Genomic DNA, 18756 nt, shown 5'->3' with positions numbered 1-18756 from the left:
AAAAACCGCAAGACGAAGAGACTCGCGGAACGGATTAATTTCGTCTTGCGAGGCACCACTGTACACCCTGTGACGTGTGGAAACTGGTATTTCCCATCTAGTAATCACTGACTGTTTTGAAGCTACTGTATATTCCGAGTGGTTTTGTTTTTTGAAAAGACCTACTTACAGTGTATGTAACCCAGGCAGTTTCATGGAAAGAACTTGATGGCATTAGACCTTGATGTTTACCCTTTGATTTGCTCCATAGGAACAAATAGGAACATAGGAAGCTGCTTTACGTCATGCCATACATGATCTAACCCAGCACTCGCTGGCAGCGGCTCTCCAGGGTCTTGGGCAAGATCTTGCTCCTCACCTGCACCTGTTCCTTTTAAATGGAGATGAACTCAAGACCTTCTGCTTGCAAAGCAAATGTTCTGCTACTGAGCTGTGGTCACCCCTGCCCCTTTGTTGTAGATGTTTCTCCCTATCTCTAGCTTTAAGTCTGTTCTGTATTTTGGAATGTGGATATTTTATCTCTAACTGTTGAAACAGTTGCTGTTTTGGCCCCCAGAGACGTTAAACCAGCCCTATGATTTGTAGCATATCTGCTAAGGGCTTGATGGGTTATAAATGCAATCAGTTGCCATGATAGAAACTGCAAAACAAAGAGCTTTCTAGTTACAAGGGAAGGTAAAATTAAAAGAAGAAATCTCCATTTCATAATGAAAATTAATGAATGATCGTGCGGCTGAAATCACATGTTCCTTACCTCAGTTTTCCTATTGCAGCACATGAAACGGAGAGAGCGCCATCTTTTTTGGCAATCCAGTGGCGCTATTCTTACTAATCATTGCAAGGCAAATGGTCTCTTGTGGCAAGTCAAACACTCCTCCATGTGAAGTCTAGGAAATACTATTTTTCACACGAGGATTTATCCCCTCTGAACCACACAGGGTTATCTAGGAATGGATATCAAGTATATGATGATTAACTAGCAAAATGCACATATCCTAAGTGATTGCATCCTCTTTGGCTTGCTATAGTATCAAGAGGTCCAGCCGATTCAATCAGCAAGTGTGGAGCCTTTGGCCACAGACCTAGTTAGCCCTACCAAGCCTACCAGTCATAGGAAGGTTTGAAAGGGAATTCCAGCTGCAGCTACAAAGGAAAATGCTGGAGCATGCTCCTGAGCCTTCCTCTGCAGCCATGGCTTGTATTTTCAATCACCTGGTGTCATGTGATGTTGGATAATTAACAGGAGGGTGACTTCATCTACCTGTCCAAGGGGCCCACAGCCCCCTCAGGCCAGATCAACTCTCAGGATCAAATGGTACTGTAAAAAGCAGAATATTTGTTTTTGGATTTGTAGCTTCACTGCTCTGACTAATTGATCTAGCACTATACTGGCGATTCACTAAAGAACTGGGAGGATCTGAACCATGTCTGTAGCCAAGGGGGGGCAGGGAGGGGTAACTGCCCCCCCTATAATTTTTTTAAATAAAAACACATAGCAAACTGAGGTTCTGCCCCTGCTAACAAAAGGCCTCCTCCCCCCCAACAAAAACCCTGGCTGTGCCCATGATCTGAACAGAATATGTGTGTGCTTTTGTTCTTTGTGCCCCACAGTAAAACATGTTCCCCGCTGCTGGAGATATCAAGCTAAAACACCTTTCAAACACAGGAATAGCTTGATATTGACTAGGATACCTTGGGGGCCCTTTAACGTAAATCCTTTCGCTCTCCCACATTCACTACGGTTGATGCTATTTTTTCTTTTGAATCTGCTTTCCTTCAGTTCTGTCTGATGATAATTCCATTCCTTCTAAGGAAGGATCTCCCTTAACTTGTATGTGTGTGAGAGAGCGTGAGCGTGAATGCACTACTGCCAAGCTGACACATGGTGGCTACACTTTGCCCCAGTTCCAGAGTGTCATCCAAATATCTCTGTACTCCCATAAGTTCACCACCACCCCACCACCCCTATCTATCTATCTATCTATCTATCTATCTATCTATCTATCTATCTATTTATTTATTAATTACTGAGGTTTTTAAGGTAGATTTGTACCTTTGTAAAGAGGAGAATAATGGTAAGGCAATATTATATGGTCAGTTAAAGTACAGAATAATACTTATTTTCAAATAGCTTAATTAGATTGATAGACATTGGTTTAATAAAGATAATAAATAAAAGTATAAATATTATGCATTTCTAGCTTAAAATGACACAACCAAGTGTTCAAACTGTAATAAAATAGTATAGCTGTAGCGTTTAGTTTTTGATATGAAATACAAATTTGTTTGTTCTTGTACTTTGTTCTTGCACACCCATTCCCTTCAAACACTATCACTCGATCAAGATGAGGACTTAATTTAAGGCTGTGCTGGGTTAGTTCAAGGCTGGCCAAGAACAGTTCCCTAACCCAAGTGCCTAGACAATGGCAATCCAAGATACACAACCCAGGATCCCTTGAAATGTCGTGGAGGTAATTCTTGGCATTTGCATGGCTGTACACAAGGTGAGGGTTGTGCCCTGGCCTGACTGGCAAGTTGCAACGGATTATTGGGTGCATGTCTCAGATCTCATGCTGCTTCATTGGCATCCATGAAAAACCATTTGAGTTGCTTGTGCTGCTGACACCAGCTCTCTTTGTTCAGCAGAAGGAACTGAGAAGAATGGAAGGAATCTGCCACCTTTCATCCTCTCCCGGCCTCCCTGCAGTGTATACTCAGCAGGATGTAAATTTCTGTTGGCTGGCTAGTCCTCCTGAACTACAAATTGTGGACTGTGTCCTTCTATTCAGTGTCTTGGCCCTTGCTGCATGAGTGCCTCCTTAACTCATCATGTTGTGCTCCTGCTTGGCTGTGACTGGGTCCAACTCTCTGCAGGAGTAGCACAATTCATGTGGTAGGCAAGGGAACAGATTTGAGCTGGCCTGAGCACTTTTTGAAAGCTTGCTTCTGTTTTTCCCCCTCCACCCTTGCAGCATGAACAGCCAGGGTATTTGGAGAGCGGTGAATACAGTAGTTCGGAAGGGCACAAAATCCTTATTAAGGCAACAGGGACGTGAGGCAACGAACCGTGTACTTCAAACTGTGTATGTTGAGAAAAGGTGCAGTGGGAACCTAGAGAAGTAGGTTACCTTCCTTGGTAGCATGGAATTTGGTCCTGCTTGTATTGCTCTTTTGCAAAACTTGTTGCAGCTTTGCTTGCTGCGGTGCTCCGAGAAGCTGTGTGTGTGTGTGTGTGTGTGTGTGTGTGTGTGTGTGGCTTTCCAGTCAGCAAAAATTCACTTCAAACTCAAGGATATTTTCCCTCTCGCTCTCTTTCTCCATGCTGCCAAATTGAGCCAGGTCCTCTGAAGAGCAGCTCATTCCTGTACAAGCAGTTGGCCTCCTCGAGGGGCCCTGACCTTATTAGCAGTAAGGGGATGCTTCTCTGCCACTTCCAGGGAGGGAGGGTCATGAGAAGCAGCCATGAACGTGATGAGAATGTAAACAAAGGGCCAGATGCACCTTCCCAGACCTACATGGGGGACAGTTTCCTGAGGTGATACAAAATTCAACTTTACAGAACTGTGTTTCGTGTTGCGTAGGGTCTCCCTTTCCCTTTTGATTTGCTTGCCCAAAAGGTAAGACTAACAGTGTTTGAGTCTTGCTGACATAACTCATTCCCTTTTACTGAATAATTAAACATAACTGTAGCCTGTTTTTTGCCTTGAGTTATCCTGAGAATGCTAATGCCACTTGTGAAGGGGGGTCTGTGGGGACCCACCAGAGGGCATTTTGATTGGGGTCCTCTCAGACCTTAACCCCATGCTGCCTGGATGTGATGTTAGAGGGGTGTATAATTCATTATATTTAAGAGCTGCATTGGTCTCTCCAATTTATTCTGTACCAACCTGAAGGCTGCGTAACTTGTCAATTAAGTTGCTTGCCTCCCGTTCTAACACTGATCAGTCTGCTCACTGCTAGAAGAAGTGGGGGGGGGGTTAATAAATGAGTGTTGTGTCTTTTAGCAATAACTAAAGTGGCGCGCAGGATATTAAGCTTTTGGTATTTTTTATTCGCAGGATCAGCTCAGCTCATTAAAGCCAATTTTCTAATATCTTATACAGAGGCCTATTGCCACATGTATTGCTATGAGTTAGAGGGGTAGGCTTTTGCCTGAACCTCCTTCTAATTCCTGGATCCAGACCAGATTCAAGTTCTGCAATAGCCAGGCTACCTTTCTGGTGTGGTAACTGCCCTCCAAGTATAGGCCATTAAGGTAACAAAGGAAGCGGCTCTGTGCCAGACAACAAATGGGCGGGTAGATAGAAATACAAAAGGCCTGAGCTGGGAGTTGACTTGTGTGAACTAGAAGCTAGAAGTAAGGCTGAAGGCTGGACAGCTGGGACACAGAACAATGCCTAATATGTGCTAGAATCCAAGGCTGTGGCTATGGGAGAAGCAAGACTATCTTGGAGTGTTAATGCTGTGAGCCCGTCTATCGTAGGCTCAGGTTATATATATGCGTACGTAAACCAAATATCATAAAGACATCACAGTCTCCACTGTCTCTCATTTCAAGGAGAAAAACAACCCCTGGGAAAGTGCCTGGAACCCCTGGAATCTCGCACCGCTCAGTGACTGGGGTGACATAAAACAGTATTATAGTTACAAATCGGCCACTTGACAGCAGGTGGAGTCTAGCCCATGTCCTCCCTTTATTCAGGTTTGCTTAGAAAGTAAATGTCAGCCTGATTCTAAGTATGGAGACTAACCTTTTTCTCTTCTCATATGTGCATACATGAAATTGAATAAATAAGCAGACTCTCCACTATGTTGAAGGAATTTAGTACAAAGGGGCCCACTTGGGAAAGATGTCTCTTGGCACAATCAGGGGAAGTGGTGATAAAATCCCTTTTTAAAATATACTTGCAAACAAATGCCAGAAAACTGGAGCTACATTAAAAGAGATTTCTGAAGAAATAAAATGGAAAGACTGCTGGGTGGCAGTGGTTTATAAGTCCTGCTTAATCTGCATGCTAAAGTTCTTCAGGAAAAAGGAGCTTAATGAAAAATGCTAATTACTGAAATCATTCATTAGTACGTTAGATGCAGCATGAGACACTTTAAGGAAGAATTTCTAAAGTACAGTATTTTTGGTGATCATCTTAACTGAGAAAGCCAGTTAGCTGTTTGACTGCTTCTTCTTTCCCAGGTCTCAACTGTTGTTGTACCACATATGAGAATCAAATCCTGAACTGGTTGCTGTAAAATTCTGCAGATCAATGGCACTGTGCCATTTACAGAGAGCATTTCCTATGGCCCTCTTAATCAGATGCTCAGTAGAAAGAGAGCTTTTCGGTGTGGGCCCCTAGATAGGGATTTTTTTCCGCAAGGGAAGCCTGCCTGCCGCTATGTTGTTACTGATTTGGCACTAGGTCAAGACTTCTCTGTTCCAATACCTGGTTTTAAGGTCTTGTAGTACAGTTGGTGATTTAAATGGCAATGTTAAATGGCTGTTTTTGTTCTGTGATGTGTCTGTAGTCTTGAATTCTGATGGCTGGTTGCATCTCAAGTTTATTTTACAGCGTGGTTTTATTGTAATTTTTATTCTCTTTTCTTTAGTACAATGTCTTGATAATTTATGAGGTGTCTCATAAATATAATTGTGATACCTCCTTTTTAGATGTGAGTTGAACTGTGAGTCCTTTGCCTTGCAATATTAATTCCTTTGTGGTGTCTCATAAATATAATTGTGATACCTCCTTTTTAGATGTGAGTTGAACTGTGAGTCCTTTGCCTTGCAATATTAATTCCTTTGTCCTCTTTCCTCCCTGCCTTACTTCCTCCACAGTCCTTTTTGCAAACTTAGGTGGGTGATGGATCATGACTTATACAGTGGTACCTTGGTACCTGAAAGGCTTGGCTCCCAAACAAATCAGCTCCCAAAACATCGCAGACCTGGAAGTAAGTGTTCCAGTTTGCAAATGTATTTCAGAAGCCAAACATCCAAAGTGGCTTCCACTTGAGTGCAGCAAGCTCCTGTAACCAATCAGAAGCAGTGCCTTGGTTTGTGAACAGTTTCAGGAGTCGAATGGACTCCCAGAACGGATTAAGTTCGAGACCCAAGGTACCACTGTATTGAATTTGTTCATCACCTTTATACAGGGAAAAACAAAACTGTACCAAAGATAGAAGAATAAAAATGAAGCATTCCATTTTAAAAGTTTCATACTGTAAAAATATGAAACCCAGTCTCAATATGGCAATCATGTCAATGTTGTGTACATACTGCATCTTTTAAAGCACATTCCCCCCCCCCAAAAAAAAAAATTCTGGCATTGTAGTTTGTTAAGGATTGCTGAGAATTGCAATTCGATGAGAGGTAAACTACAGTGGCCAGAATTATTTGAGGAGGAAAATGGGCATCACATGTGCTTTAAGGATAAGAGTGTGTTCACAACCTTTGGTGTTTGACCTTGTGAACTAGCCTTTAGGCCAGCAGGTAGTTAATTGCCTAATACTTGTCTGTGAAGTGAGTGCAAAATCACTGTGTGAACAACATGGATTCTAAGCTGGCATGTGACTGAAAGTTTTATTAGAGGAAACTACTATTAGAGGTACAGTGGTACCTCTGGTTGCGAATGGGTTCCGTTCCAGAGCCCTGTTCTCAGCCTGAAAGGAACGCAACCCGTGTCTGCGCATCTGCGCACACGCGGGTTGTGATTTGCCGCTTCTGCGCATGCGCGTGATGTCATTTTGCGCGTCTGCGCATGCGTGAGAGGTGAAACCCGGAAGTACCAGAAAGTAACCCTTTCCGGTACTTCCGGGTCGCCATGGGACGCAACCTGAAAAAAGTTATCATGAAGCAAACATTACAAGAGGTATGACTGTATATGCAAGTGGATGGGAATTGGTCAACCTATTTTATTCTGTTACTAAATTACAATGTGCCCAAATTAAGAAACATATTAGAGCCAAATGTGGCAGATTTAACATTTCTTCTTCCCTTGCTGTGTTCACATGCGATGGTCTCTTCTTGTGGAGCTTAGAGGCCTTTTTTAGCTCACAGAGTCTCCAACAAACTGGGTACGAATACCCTTGTAAATGGCTTGCCCATTTGCAGCCCTTTCCTAGTAGCTGAACCCTGGGGAAGAAGCCATGTTCGTACAAGTCCTGAAGTCTGGCAATAAGAGAACAAGATAGCTGTTGGAGACTTTTAAAAGCAAAAGTTTTTGTTTTGTAGTTCTTGACTAGAACCACTTCCTCTTTCGTAGGAATAGTGTCTGCTAATGCAGCGCAGAGCCACTTCTCACTATTTTTAGTTGAAAAGCTTTGTGGTCTGCCTTGTGACCAGCTTCTGTTTTGACTCTGTTCAGACATCATGTGCTGATCATCCAGACATCCGTGCTCCATTCTTCTCTTTTTCATGTCAATTCCCTCTTCCAAGTTCACTCTCATTACAATTCAAACATCACAGCAAGCTATGGTTAGAGGAAACCTGGCCCTGGAGGACAGGAGAAAGAAACTAGGTAATGCATGAGGCCAGTCTTCTGAACCTGTGTCTGAATCATCCATATCTAGGAACCTTGACTATTTATTTTTATTTATATTGCACATTAAGCACATCTTAAGAGCTGCCTTATATCCCAAATACGTGCGTATGTAAACCAGTGAAGATGTATCTATAGTCTTTGCATCAGCTATGAAAGTTTTTTCAGTATTTTTTGCTCTAAAAATAACCTAATGACAAGCCTTGCCAGACAATAACCTAAAACAGTTTACTTTAATAAATGGTTATCAATGAAAGATAAAGAGCTTACTTTCCTGAATGTGGTTTCAAGTAAATGGAATGTAGGTGAAATTATTAAATTTGTATTTATATAGAATAGTTCATCTTAGTGATTGTGATGTGATTATTTTTTTATTAGTGTGAAGGTGAAAATAAATGTGGACTTCTTGTCATGTTGCATAATCTCTCTTATCCTGCAATATCCCACTGACCTGAGTTCTCTCGTAAGCGAGAGAAAGTAAAACCCAAAGATGCATGATACCCACAAAATGAGCGTCTTTTGGTCAGACACTCTGGAATAAGGTAGCTGATTTGTGCCAGAGCACTGGACCAAAAATGGGACATCCCAGGGATCCAATCAGAAGCTGGAATAAGGTAAAGGTACCCCTGCCCGTACGGGCCAGTCTTGACAGACTCTAGGGTTGTGCTCTCATCTCACTCTATAGGCCGGGAGCCAGCACTGTCCGCAGATACTTCCGGGTCACGTGGCCAGCGTGACAAGCTGCATCTGGCGAGCCAGCGCAGCACACAGAACGCCGTTTACCTTCCCGCTGGTAAGCAGTCCCTATTTATCTACTTGCACCCGGGGGTGCTTTCGAACTGCTAGGTTGGTAGGCGCTGAGACCGAACGACGGGAGCGCACCCCGCCGCGGGGATTCGAACCGCCGACCATACGATCGGCAAGTCCTAGGCGCTGAGGTTTTACCCCTGAAGCTGGAATAGGCTTCTGTTATTCCGGGATTTCCTGCTGAAATCCCATTGAGGATTAGGGCTGGGCAATATCAGCTTTTCAACATCACGGTGCATCACCAGCGAAACATTGCAGTTTGGCGATATACAGTGATGTTGAAAAAACGAAATGCATTAGCCTCTGCCTGCGAGGCTTGAGAGCTGAGGTGGTTTCACCCAGGCACTCGCGGGCTGGGACAGTGCAGCTTGTTTGCACAGCTCTATTGGGGATTGGGAAGGTTCCCTTTCTGCACCTGAGGCAGCCCTGATGCTCTCCCTGCTTGTGCACGAGTGGCAGGAGACTCGGGGCTACTTTGCGCCACTCACCTGGGGAGAGAAAGGCTCCCCCTCCCCAGTTGTGATAGCCCCAATGCTCTGTACACAAGTGAGCAGAGCATCGGGGCTCCTTTAACTACTTGCAGCAACTGTGCTTACTAGCTGCATTTTGCTCTGGCAGGGATGGAGCCTAGTCAGGTTGAAACAGGACAGAGTTTAATTTCCTTGCCAAATAATGAGGCTCTGCAGACTTCAGAATACAATGGAGACTGGAATTAAACAAATGGAAGATAAATTGCTACTAAAAAGTAAACAGGTAGATCTTGCTTTCCACTGCATTGCTGACTGCATCTTGTTAAAGATCACTTTGCTGAATAGCTTACGCCTTACGGGATTTGGACATAGAGTTTGCAAATTCAAGATGATATTCGAAATGACAGATATTGGCAATTTGTCTTACTTTTTTGGTGTATAGGAAGCTAAACAAAGTGCAAAGTTGAGAGCATATGTCTATGGTGATGCAGTTCCAGTGAATTTCAGAAGACAAAAACAGAAAAGACTGCAGGAGGGTGCAATGAAAAGATAAAGGTGCAGATTTATATTATTTATTATAGGTACAGTAGTTTAAAGGCTTTGTAGCAAAATCCAATGCTATCCAAACAACTGAGTCAACTTCCATAGTATTATTTTTTAATCAAGCTTGATTGGCTTCATCTCATTTTGATCTGTACAGATCTCACTTCCTTAAAGAACTTCCTGTTTGAAACAGTGACAGATAATTGTGTGCTTTATGTAACTCTCACTAAGATCTGGCTGATGCAGAACTGGTTAGGCTCAGGCAATAAGTCTGCAGTACACTTGTGAGTTTGCCTCTTCCCTTTTTTAGCAGTTAACCCCTACTGCAGATCACTAAAGCTGCCTTCTGTTTTCAAAGCCACTTATTCCAAGTAAAAAAGCCTGAAGTCTGCACTGATACATACATCCAAGAATTGAAATATATAAGCCAAAGTGTTGCAAATTTGTATGGTGGAAATGTTACTCTCATAAAAATCTTGGACATTATATGACATAAGCATAGCACTTTACGAGAAATTAGGTTAACAATGGTTTTGGCAAACTACTTCTATTTCTATATTTTTCTACTTGGAAATTGAAAAACTTTATTTCATTCACTTCAGATATACTAAAGATTCCACTGCAGAACTGGTAGCTTTATTTTGCTCCTGGCATGTGTAATTACTATGTGATTTGTCTCAGTAACTCATTGGGCTTATATTGCTATGCAAATTACTTGATAGATTCAAATGACAAACTCTAGCAATCATTTAGTGCAGCCACTCTGCTGAACCCTCTTCCTGCCGCTTCACCATACATGACAACCCATAATATTGCAAAGAGCTGCAAATATGGTTGTAAATATACAGTAAAATTAAAAAGAAGCAAAACAATGTGGCTAATACATTGTTTATTGATAAGTGATAACCAATAAAGTTGTCAAGAAACTATTTGCATACATGCATTCTTTTGGGATAATTAAAGCACACTAGCATATGTTTAAAATCAAAACTATTTACAGCAGCTTAAAATTTAGGTTAACAGGCATAGCAGGATTTTGCCCAAATCCACAGGCTAGTAGGGTAGAGTTGTCTCTTGCTTGCATAACTTCCTGTAAAAAAGCTCCAAATGTGCCTTGGAATATCTTTTTCCTTTTAAAAGATTTACTTGCTATTTGAATTCCTGAAATGAAGGTAGAACAGTTTTTAAATAAGCTTCCTAAATGTAGTTCCTTAGCTTTATAACTTGTACTATGGAAAGGTGAACATAAGGATTAATGTTCAGAGAATGTAATATCAATAGAAATACTACATTGCTACAGGCAAACCTGCAGTAAGTTATTCCTTGTGGAGGAGGGAGGTATGTTTCTATCCAGCTTTTATCACATCTCTTCTCCTCATGTCTCCAGTAGATCCCAAACAGATCCATGCCCTCCAGATATTTTACACTATAATTCCCAGAACCCTCTCCAGTAGTATTTTATTGCAGGTGTATTCTACAATATGTTCTTAAGACAAAAACAGAGCTTAGTGCTAGATTTATTGAGCTTTAATTTGTTCTGTGATGCTTCCCCAATGCCACCATATTATATTGCTCTCTGGAGTGGCTCTAATGCAACAAAAATGGGACAAAAATATACCAGAACATATGAAATAGTTAATTTCTGTTAATTTCTGATTGTGATACATTTGTAATGTGAATGAGCATTCCAGCCAATATAGTTTTGCATTCACATTGCAAAGTGGTTTAAAATAAGAAACACTTTATGGACTTTTTCCACTTGAGGCATAATGTTGTTTAATAAAACAAATACCGTATTTTTTGCTCCATAAGGCACCCCGGACCATAAGGCGCACCTAATTTTTTTTTGGGGGGGGGGATCAAGAAAAAAAAATCCATCCCGCTCGCTGTCTTGGCTTTCGCAGCTCTTGGCTTCATTTTTAGCTGCGGGGCCCAAAACAGGTCAAGGAGCGGTGGCGAGGTTGCGGGCAAACTTGCCTCCGCTCCCAGAGCTTGCGGGGCTGGGGGCGGGGGAAGCCCGAGCTTTCCCCAACCCCAGCCCCCAAAACAGGTCCGGGAGCGGTGGCAAGGTTGCAAAGCCTTTGGAGCGCAGCGCAAGTTCCCGCTGCACTCCAAAGGCTTCAGGCGGCTATCCCTGAAGCCTGGAGAGCGAGAGGGGCTGGTGCTCATGACCCCTCTTGCTCTCTAGGCTTCAGCGAAAGCAACGCGTAGTCTCCGGAGCGCAGAGAGCACGTTGCTATCGCTGAAGCCAAGGAGCCGGCATTCGCTCCATAGGACACACACAAATTTCCCCTTAATTTTTGGAGGGGGAAAAGTGCGTCCTATAGAGCGAAAAATACGGTAATAGCAACTGACAGGTACACCTATCCTTTGCAAAACCATCACAGATTATATGATGTTTGTTTGTTGGCATATTGAACAGAGCTTGGCGTTTTGAATATTATGTCCTTTTGTCTAAAGCAGGGCTGGGGAACCTGTGGCCCTGTGGATGTTGTTGGACTTCTGTTGCCATTGTCAAGAGCTCCACAGGTTCTTCATCCCAGCTCTAAAGCAAATGGACAAAGAGGGGGAAAGTTGAGGAAGTGAACAGCCAGATTCTGGATAATGCTTGGGGAATATGGATAGTATTCAACAAAGTTTTACTCAGAATAAACCCACTGAAAGAAATGAACATGACATAGTTAAAACCATCAATTTCAGTGGATCTGCTCTGAGTAAAACCTAGTTGAATACCACCTTGTTTATTTTCTGATATAGCAGCCAACTATTCAAACTGGAGAATCCATTCAGGCTTAAGTGATACACTTGAACATAATCTGCAAATGAAATATATCTGTAAGGTGACACCACATGTGGCACACTCCAGCAGTTTGAGGGAAGAGGTTCTGGCACTGCTGTCTTTTCAGTATACTCTCTCATCCTAGGATGGGAATAGTTAAAAACCTACCACTGAAGGAAATGTCAATGTCAAAGCAGTGTTTTCCACAGAACATCTATTTGAATATTAAATACTCTGGAGTAGTTGCACTTTCTTTCCAACGGCCATTGTGGATATGACTGCCAAGGTTCCACAACTTTTGTTTGAACTATTCATTTATCATAATGAAATGACAAACACGATTTATCTGGTATTGGGAAATATTGGGCAGGGTGCAGTGCTTCCTGCGCACGCAGTCTGAAATCTGTACTGTATTAACCTTAAAGTCAAGCTGTGGAGATGGGAATAGGATGGAAGGGAGAGTGGGCTTTTATCAGTTGAGCACTTAGCATTTGTTAAGCAGTGGGGGGAATATGTGATTTTACCATGACACATAATTACTGTGGAGCATTTCCTGTCACAGGATGAAGTAATGGCCCCTGGCTTAGATGTGGGGTGCATTGGGGGGATGAGACAGGCAGAAGGTAGTTCAGGATCTATGTATAGAATTTCTGAGTGATTTGAGTTAGATCAGCAAGGATTTTTGACTCCCAATTTAGCGGAAATAAAATGGCTCCTTCCTGCCCCTTGGCCGTCCTAATTTTGCTGCTGAAATTAAGGCAGTTTGGGATATTTTTTATGTGCAGGATTGTGAGCTCCTGTACTTGTAGCCCTGGGCTTAGAATTATTTCATTCTTAAGTGTATAAGAATCTTAAGGATCTAGGAAAAGCAAAGTTGACTCTGCAAGCCTAAATTCTGCCTGCCTTTGGCTTGCTTTTAATGGGAATCTGTCCAATTCAAAGATAGCTCTGTGCAGTGAGTATGACCTGTAATACTTAAATGAAACTTCCAGGTTGAGACGCATTTGCAGCAGGAGGAGGAGGAGGCGGCAGCAAACTGAAGGGAAAACCTGTTGTGTTAATTCCTTGCTTTGGGGTTCCCAGACACATCTGGCTGGCCATGGTGAGAAACAGGATGCTGGACCCTTGGTCTGATCCAGCAGGGCTGCTATTCCCACACATAAGAGAAGAACGGAGCATTAAGAAAACTGGAAAACAAGGAAGCTTGTTATACACACTGTTGAGCTGGAGGAGCTTGGAAGTAGTACAGAGAACTGCCTGCCTGACAATGTTATTCTGTGGTTGCCTAACTCTTTTATTTGTACTGCAGAGCAATCAGCATGTTTTTAGTTTTTTATAAAATGTGGCAGCTGAGATGCAGATCTGCTCTGAGTCAGGGGGACTCCGTCAGGCTGCTATTTCCTTTTCAGCCTGACCCCAGATTGTTTGGAAGGAGTTTCTCACTCTTCCTCCACCCAATTCCCCCCCCCTTCCATCCTGGCCTCTGAGGGGTGTTAACAAATTACATGCATGCTCTTTATACAGCAACCTTCTCTCCCCACACCCCCCCCATCTGATCTAAAAGGAGAAAACTGCCTGGGAGAACTGCATTGTGAACGATGGTAAATTTTTGCTCAGCTCATTGGATCTTAATGGGCTAGCTGTGCCTCTGTGGGTTGCACAGCAAAGGATGGCATACCCAGGGAGGTCTCGTTTGAGGAGGTCTTTCAGTGAGCATATCAGGGTCTCCACCAACAAAGCATGGGATGTCTTCTGGAAGAGCGCACGAGAAAAACGCTTGTCAGGTCAGTTGTCTGAGTTCTTTCACTACTAATCTTCACAATTTACTTGCCTTTATTGACTGTGTGCACTTCCCATACCAAAAATGGAGAGGAAGTCTCTTAGGGAGCTATCAATGTTGTATTGGCATAAGTATATATGTTATCCCAACTGAGATCGTGGGTCGGGGTCATACCTTGGTAGCTCAGAACGGGAAATGCAGGATATTGACTCATTGCTTTCTTAGTTGTTGATGCAAACCAGCCTCAGTACATCACTTTCCCAGTTAAATATGTCAAGTGAATATGTAATAAACTAGACATTGGAATTTGGAATCGTGTGAAATCCTGGATTGTGAAATGTCAGATTAGTCCTGTTCTTTCTTAGTGCATGCAACTCTCAAGTGTGGTGACCACAAACAGCTGTTATGAAAAGCCGTAGAAGAAATCTAAAACACTTGGGACAAAATGGTTGTATATACGTTCAGTTCGCTGCAGTATGCAATGTTTTGATGTTCTAATGCCAAATGGAGCATATATAACTATTGAACCTTAAATCTATGTGATAGCGTGCAGACTGACATGTTGATACCCTGACACTCAGTGGGGAAATCTGGTAATACCAAGCGAAACATTTTAGAAATGTGTTCTAAATACAGCACTTTTCAAATAGTGCAGCTGTGGTCAGAGGACACCTCTTTTTTGGCAACAAAGTTTTGACTTTTTAGCTTAACCCCAGAGTCATCCGCGACTGGACCTAATGGTCAGGGGTACCTTTACCTTTTTAATACTGCTTAGCAATTAACCAGATCTGTTGTTAGGAGAATATTGTTTCCTGTTAACCCCAAGTTCAACCAGGTGAGTAGGGACTGTGGGGGGGGAGGCACTGCACCTGTACCATAATGGGGCAAGTGTGGTTCTGTGTGGCTGCCTGTCTGTCAGCATGTCTGCTAGCAGTGGGGTGGGAGAGGGGGCAGAGCCTGAAGCTATCAAAGTCTACTCTGCTCTTGGCTGTGGTCCTCTATCTGGTCTTTGCATTCTCACTCACTTGCCCTGGTGTCATATAGGTATTTGTTTATTTCTATATTACATTTATATCCCGTCTTTTTTTCTGAAAGGAGTTCAAGTAGCATGCATGGTATTAATTGCCAGCCTTGTTTAACTAGGTTAGTCATATTAGTAGGGTTTGTACCAAAGGAAAAGTATTGGTTAGCATTTTGAGGTACACCTTTATAGTAAAAGGACTCTTAGACTAAAGACTGTAGGACCCTAGAGTGGGGAAAGGGCATCCTTTGAGACTTGCTTGAACCCCACACTCAAAATATTTAAGGTTGGGAGGGCCTGGGGGATGTGAGTCGGCTAGGCCTTGGTCAACCAAGAGATCCCTACTGCTCCTATTTGGGACAGCTTTCTTTCCTTACTATGAATGACATCCACCCAGGTATTCAAGCTTAATTATTACATGTTCAGGTGGACAAGTAGTGCCTTCAAGGAAATGGTTAACTATGTCTGAAAACATGAGTATTAACCGATAGTGGAGGTGCTCAGGGCACCATTCTGATTGGTTCTGTTTCGTAAATTTTGAACGCCTAGAGATTTTGGAATTGATTAAAGCAAATGAGAGGCCTATGGCTCTCCAAATGTAGTTGGAGTCCAGCTCCCATCAGTCTCATCCAGCATGGCCTTTTGTTAGGCGAGGTGGTTGTTCTGGTCCAAAAACATCTGGAGGACCACAGGTCCCCATACATGCATTAAAGGAACCTTAATTTGAACATTGTGATACTAAAGGTTTACTAATACGGCTCGGTCTGCTTATTGCCGTCTGTCCTGGTAATGTCCAGTAGGCCTGCTGTTTATGTTCTTTGCTGAGTCTGGGCTCATAAAAATGTTAAGAGTCATAGACAGGCAGAGCAAAGTGTCATAGACATGGACACAGTTGCAAAGGTATGCTAGCAGTGGGGAATCTGGAGATCAGTCTTTGCCAGGAACATCTGTATGTGGCTTTGGGTAGGCCAGTCACTCTAAGTTTTGGTTCCCCATATGTGAAGTATGATATATTGCCATATGTCTTCTTTTTCCAGTACACGTCCTCTTTTTCATGGGTAGAGTTGTCATAGCAATCCATAGAAGAAGTCGGCAAATTTGTCCCTTTTTTTGCTCTTCAAAACATGGCAACCCTGAAAAACTACAATCTGCAATACAGATTGTGGTGTAAAAGACGTAGGATAAAAAAAAAAATCATAGGGACAAGATTTAGAACATGAGACATTAATTAATTGCTCTTGTAAGTTAAACAGAAAAGTTAGTGCATCTGGGAGATAATGTTAGGAATCTCCTTTGCCTGGCAAAGAATAATCCAGAGTAGTCTAAAAATCTCATGTATTTGAAAAGGTTTCAAGCACTTGTAGATACTGATGCTTGCCAGGGTTAAATCTAGTGAATGGAAAAGCTATTTTCCAGGATCCTCTTCCATAATCCCCTCTCTTCCCTTTGCAATATTGATCATTTATTGGTTGGTTGGTTGGTTGGTTGGTTGGTTGGTTGGTTGGTTGATTGCACTTTAATCTATTTGGGGTAGGGTGGTAGGCACATATGCTTTGCATGCCCAAGATCCCACTTTCAATCTGTGTCATCCCCAGGTTGAGCTGAGCAAGACACCCACCTGGAGAGCTGCTGTCAGTCTGTCTGCAATGCAATCCTGAGCTAGGTGGACTAGTGGTCTGATTCTGTATAAAGCAGCTTCCTATTTATTCTGTTATCCCACACCACAGGCTTGCTTTTTACAGAATTAAAGCTGGGAACCTGGGGGTTGTGGATCATCCTGGTGAACATTCATGGACTTACATCTAGGGAATGGTGGCATATCTCCAGCTCCACTTTCCTTAAGGTGAACATACATTATTAATAACTAGCAAGATGTCTCCCCCAATGATAGAAGGATGCAAATATAAATGACGAGAGTGTGTGGCTGTCAGGATGGGCTGCAGCCAGGGCCCATTAGCCTCACTGAGGCAGTTGCCTCAAGCAGCAGACTGATGACGGCTGGGAGGGGCAGTGGGTCAGAAAGAGAGGGACCTCCTCATGTGCTTTTGCCACTCTTCCTTTGGCTGTGGATTCAGCGCTGTGAGGATCTTGCCGCTGTCCACCTGGGCAGGGCTCTGGGTCTGACGACACCCCAGGCTGCCTCCAGTTGCCTCAGGACACAACGCCCCCATGGAGGCCGCCACAGGGCAGAGGAGGCAGTGAGGGGTGTGGACCACAGACACTGCCCCGTCTGCCACCCTGGTCCCCAGCATTGCCACCACTGGGAATTTCCTGATGCCAGTGACAGTGCTCTTGCTGCTGCTTGTTGAATCAACCTTAACAAACTATGATTCCTGCAGAGGAGCACCAGTTTATTTTTCCCTTGGGTGGCAAAATTTCTTGGGCCAGCCCTGGCTGCAAGAAAGTGTGGTATTGAGTACCAGTTCCTACTTCCAGTCTGATTTTTTGAATGTGTTATTTCCATTGTTCTTCACTTTCTGCATTCATTTGGAATCTCATCTGTCCCTTTATTCACCTTCAGTTTGATTAGCAGAGATAAGAAAACTGATAAACGTATTATACAGAGTGGCTCTCTGGGCATCCTCTATCTCCACACATTTTGAATTTGAGCTAATCATCAAACACATTTAAAAACCTTGCTATCACCTCATTCACTCACCAGAGCAGGGGAGGGAGGAAGGATCTCTTGCCATAATTCCACTGCAAGAACCCTGCTCTTTTCACTGTATTCAGGATTCTCCCAATAGCAGATTGATGAGATGGCTGTGGGAGACTGGATGCTAAGAACATAATGCGAATGTTTTTTCTTCATGCACCCATTGGAAAATTTGAACAAAGTATTAAATAAAATAAACTTTAAAAAGGTTAAGCTGAATTGATGATGAGAGACATTACTTTTTGTCTACCATTCCCCCTCTCACTATAGACACCAATATATAATTAGCCAAAAATGGTTGCATTTGCACCACCTAGTCTGCAATCCTAACCCCACTTACGTGGAAGCAAGACCTATTGAATTCAGTAGGTCTGACTTCTAAGTAGACATGGTTAAGATTGCACTGTTAATGGGCCTTTTTCTGCCCCTGCTTGATTCCTGCTTGTTGCTGTCATTGAGGATTCTCTGTTCTTTCTCATCTCCCCCACCAACCAAGTCCTCCAGTACACTCTAAAACTTCAAATGCCATCGATTTATATAAAAGCCAGTTTGCAATGTTCTGTTGTAATCTAGGCCTGGCAGATAATAATGACCTCAAACCTCTTAGTGGCTGAGGTCACCAAGGCCCGGTCTCAGCAGCACTATCCCAGCCATCTTATAAGCAATGTGGTTGTTTTTTTATAAGGAAGTTTTAGAAAAATCTGGGGGAAAGCATGAGATCTGGGGCCTGCTTCAAAAAACCTGTGGTTCAGCCGCAGACACACCCAGTGGCCCCCTAACTATGCCCCTCTCTGTTTCCCCCCAGTAGAATTCAGGCTTGGAATGAAGAAGGCAAACAGAAAGCAAAAAAATGTTCCTCTTCAACCAGGCCTTTGGCCGATTAATATTCTACAGCCTTTTAAATGTGTCTGTGGGAAGGGGGGGTATTGTTTTGTTGTTTTTGTTTTAATTATTTATTTGTGTTTTTATATTGTATTCTGTGAGCCACCTTAAGTTGTTGTGATGAAGGCTAGTATATAAAATGTAACCACCACCACCACCATCACCTGCCACTTTTTTACAGCGGTAAGAAAATGTACCCCCCATAATATAATAACATAATTACAACATAACAATGAATTAACATAATTATATAATAATGAATCAACATTTAGGTAAAACATTAAATACT

General features: G+C 42.8%; 1 protein-coding gene across 2 annotated transcripts in view; it reads left to right on the top strand.

The window, feature by feature from the left end:
• Window positions 1-18756, top strand: part of LOC310834720 (rho GTPase-activating protein 7-like) — a 100497-nt gene that overhangs the window by 16940 nt on the left and 64801 nt on the right. Inside the window, exon 1 of one of the 2 annotated variants that reach the window (XM_083718877.1) lies at window positions 13455-13912. The exons of the other annotated variant lie outside the window; for it this stretch is intronic. Coding sequence (XP_083575003.1) covers window positions 13798-13912 — 115 coding nt within the window. The 5' untranslated portion in view covers window positions 13455-13797. Of the gene's footprint in view, window positions 1-13454; window positions 13913-18756 lie in introns of those variants that run through there. 2 annotated transcript variants of the gene reach the window in all.

Source organism: Podarcis gaigeae (genome assembly GCF_964106915.1).
Source record: "Podarcis gaigeae genome assembly, chromosome: 2".
NCBI classification, from domain to species: Eukaryota; Metazoa; Chordata; class Lepidosauria; order Squamata; family Lacertidae; genus Podarcis; species Podarcis gaigeae.
Note: the sequence above shows the minus strand (reverse complement) of the source record. Positions and strands in the feature narration are given on the sequence as shown.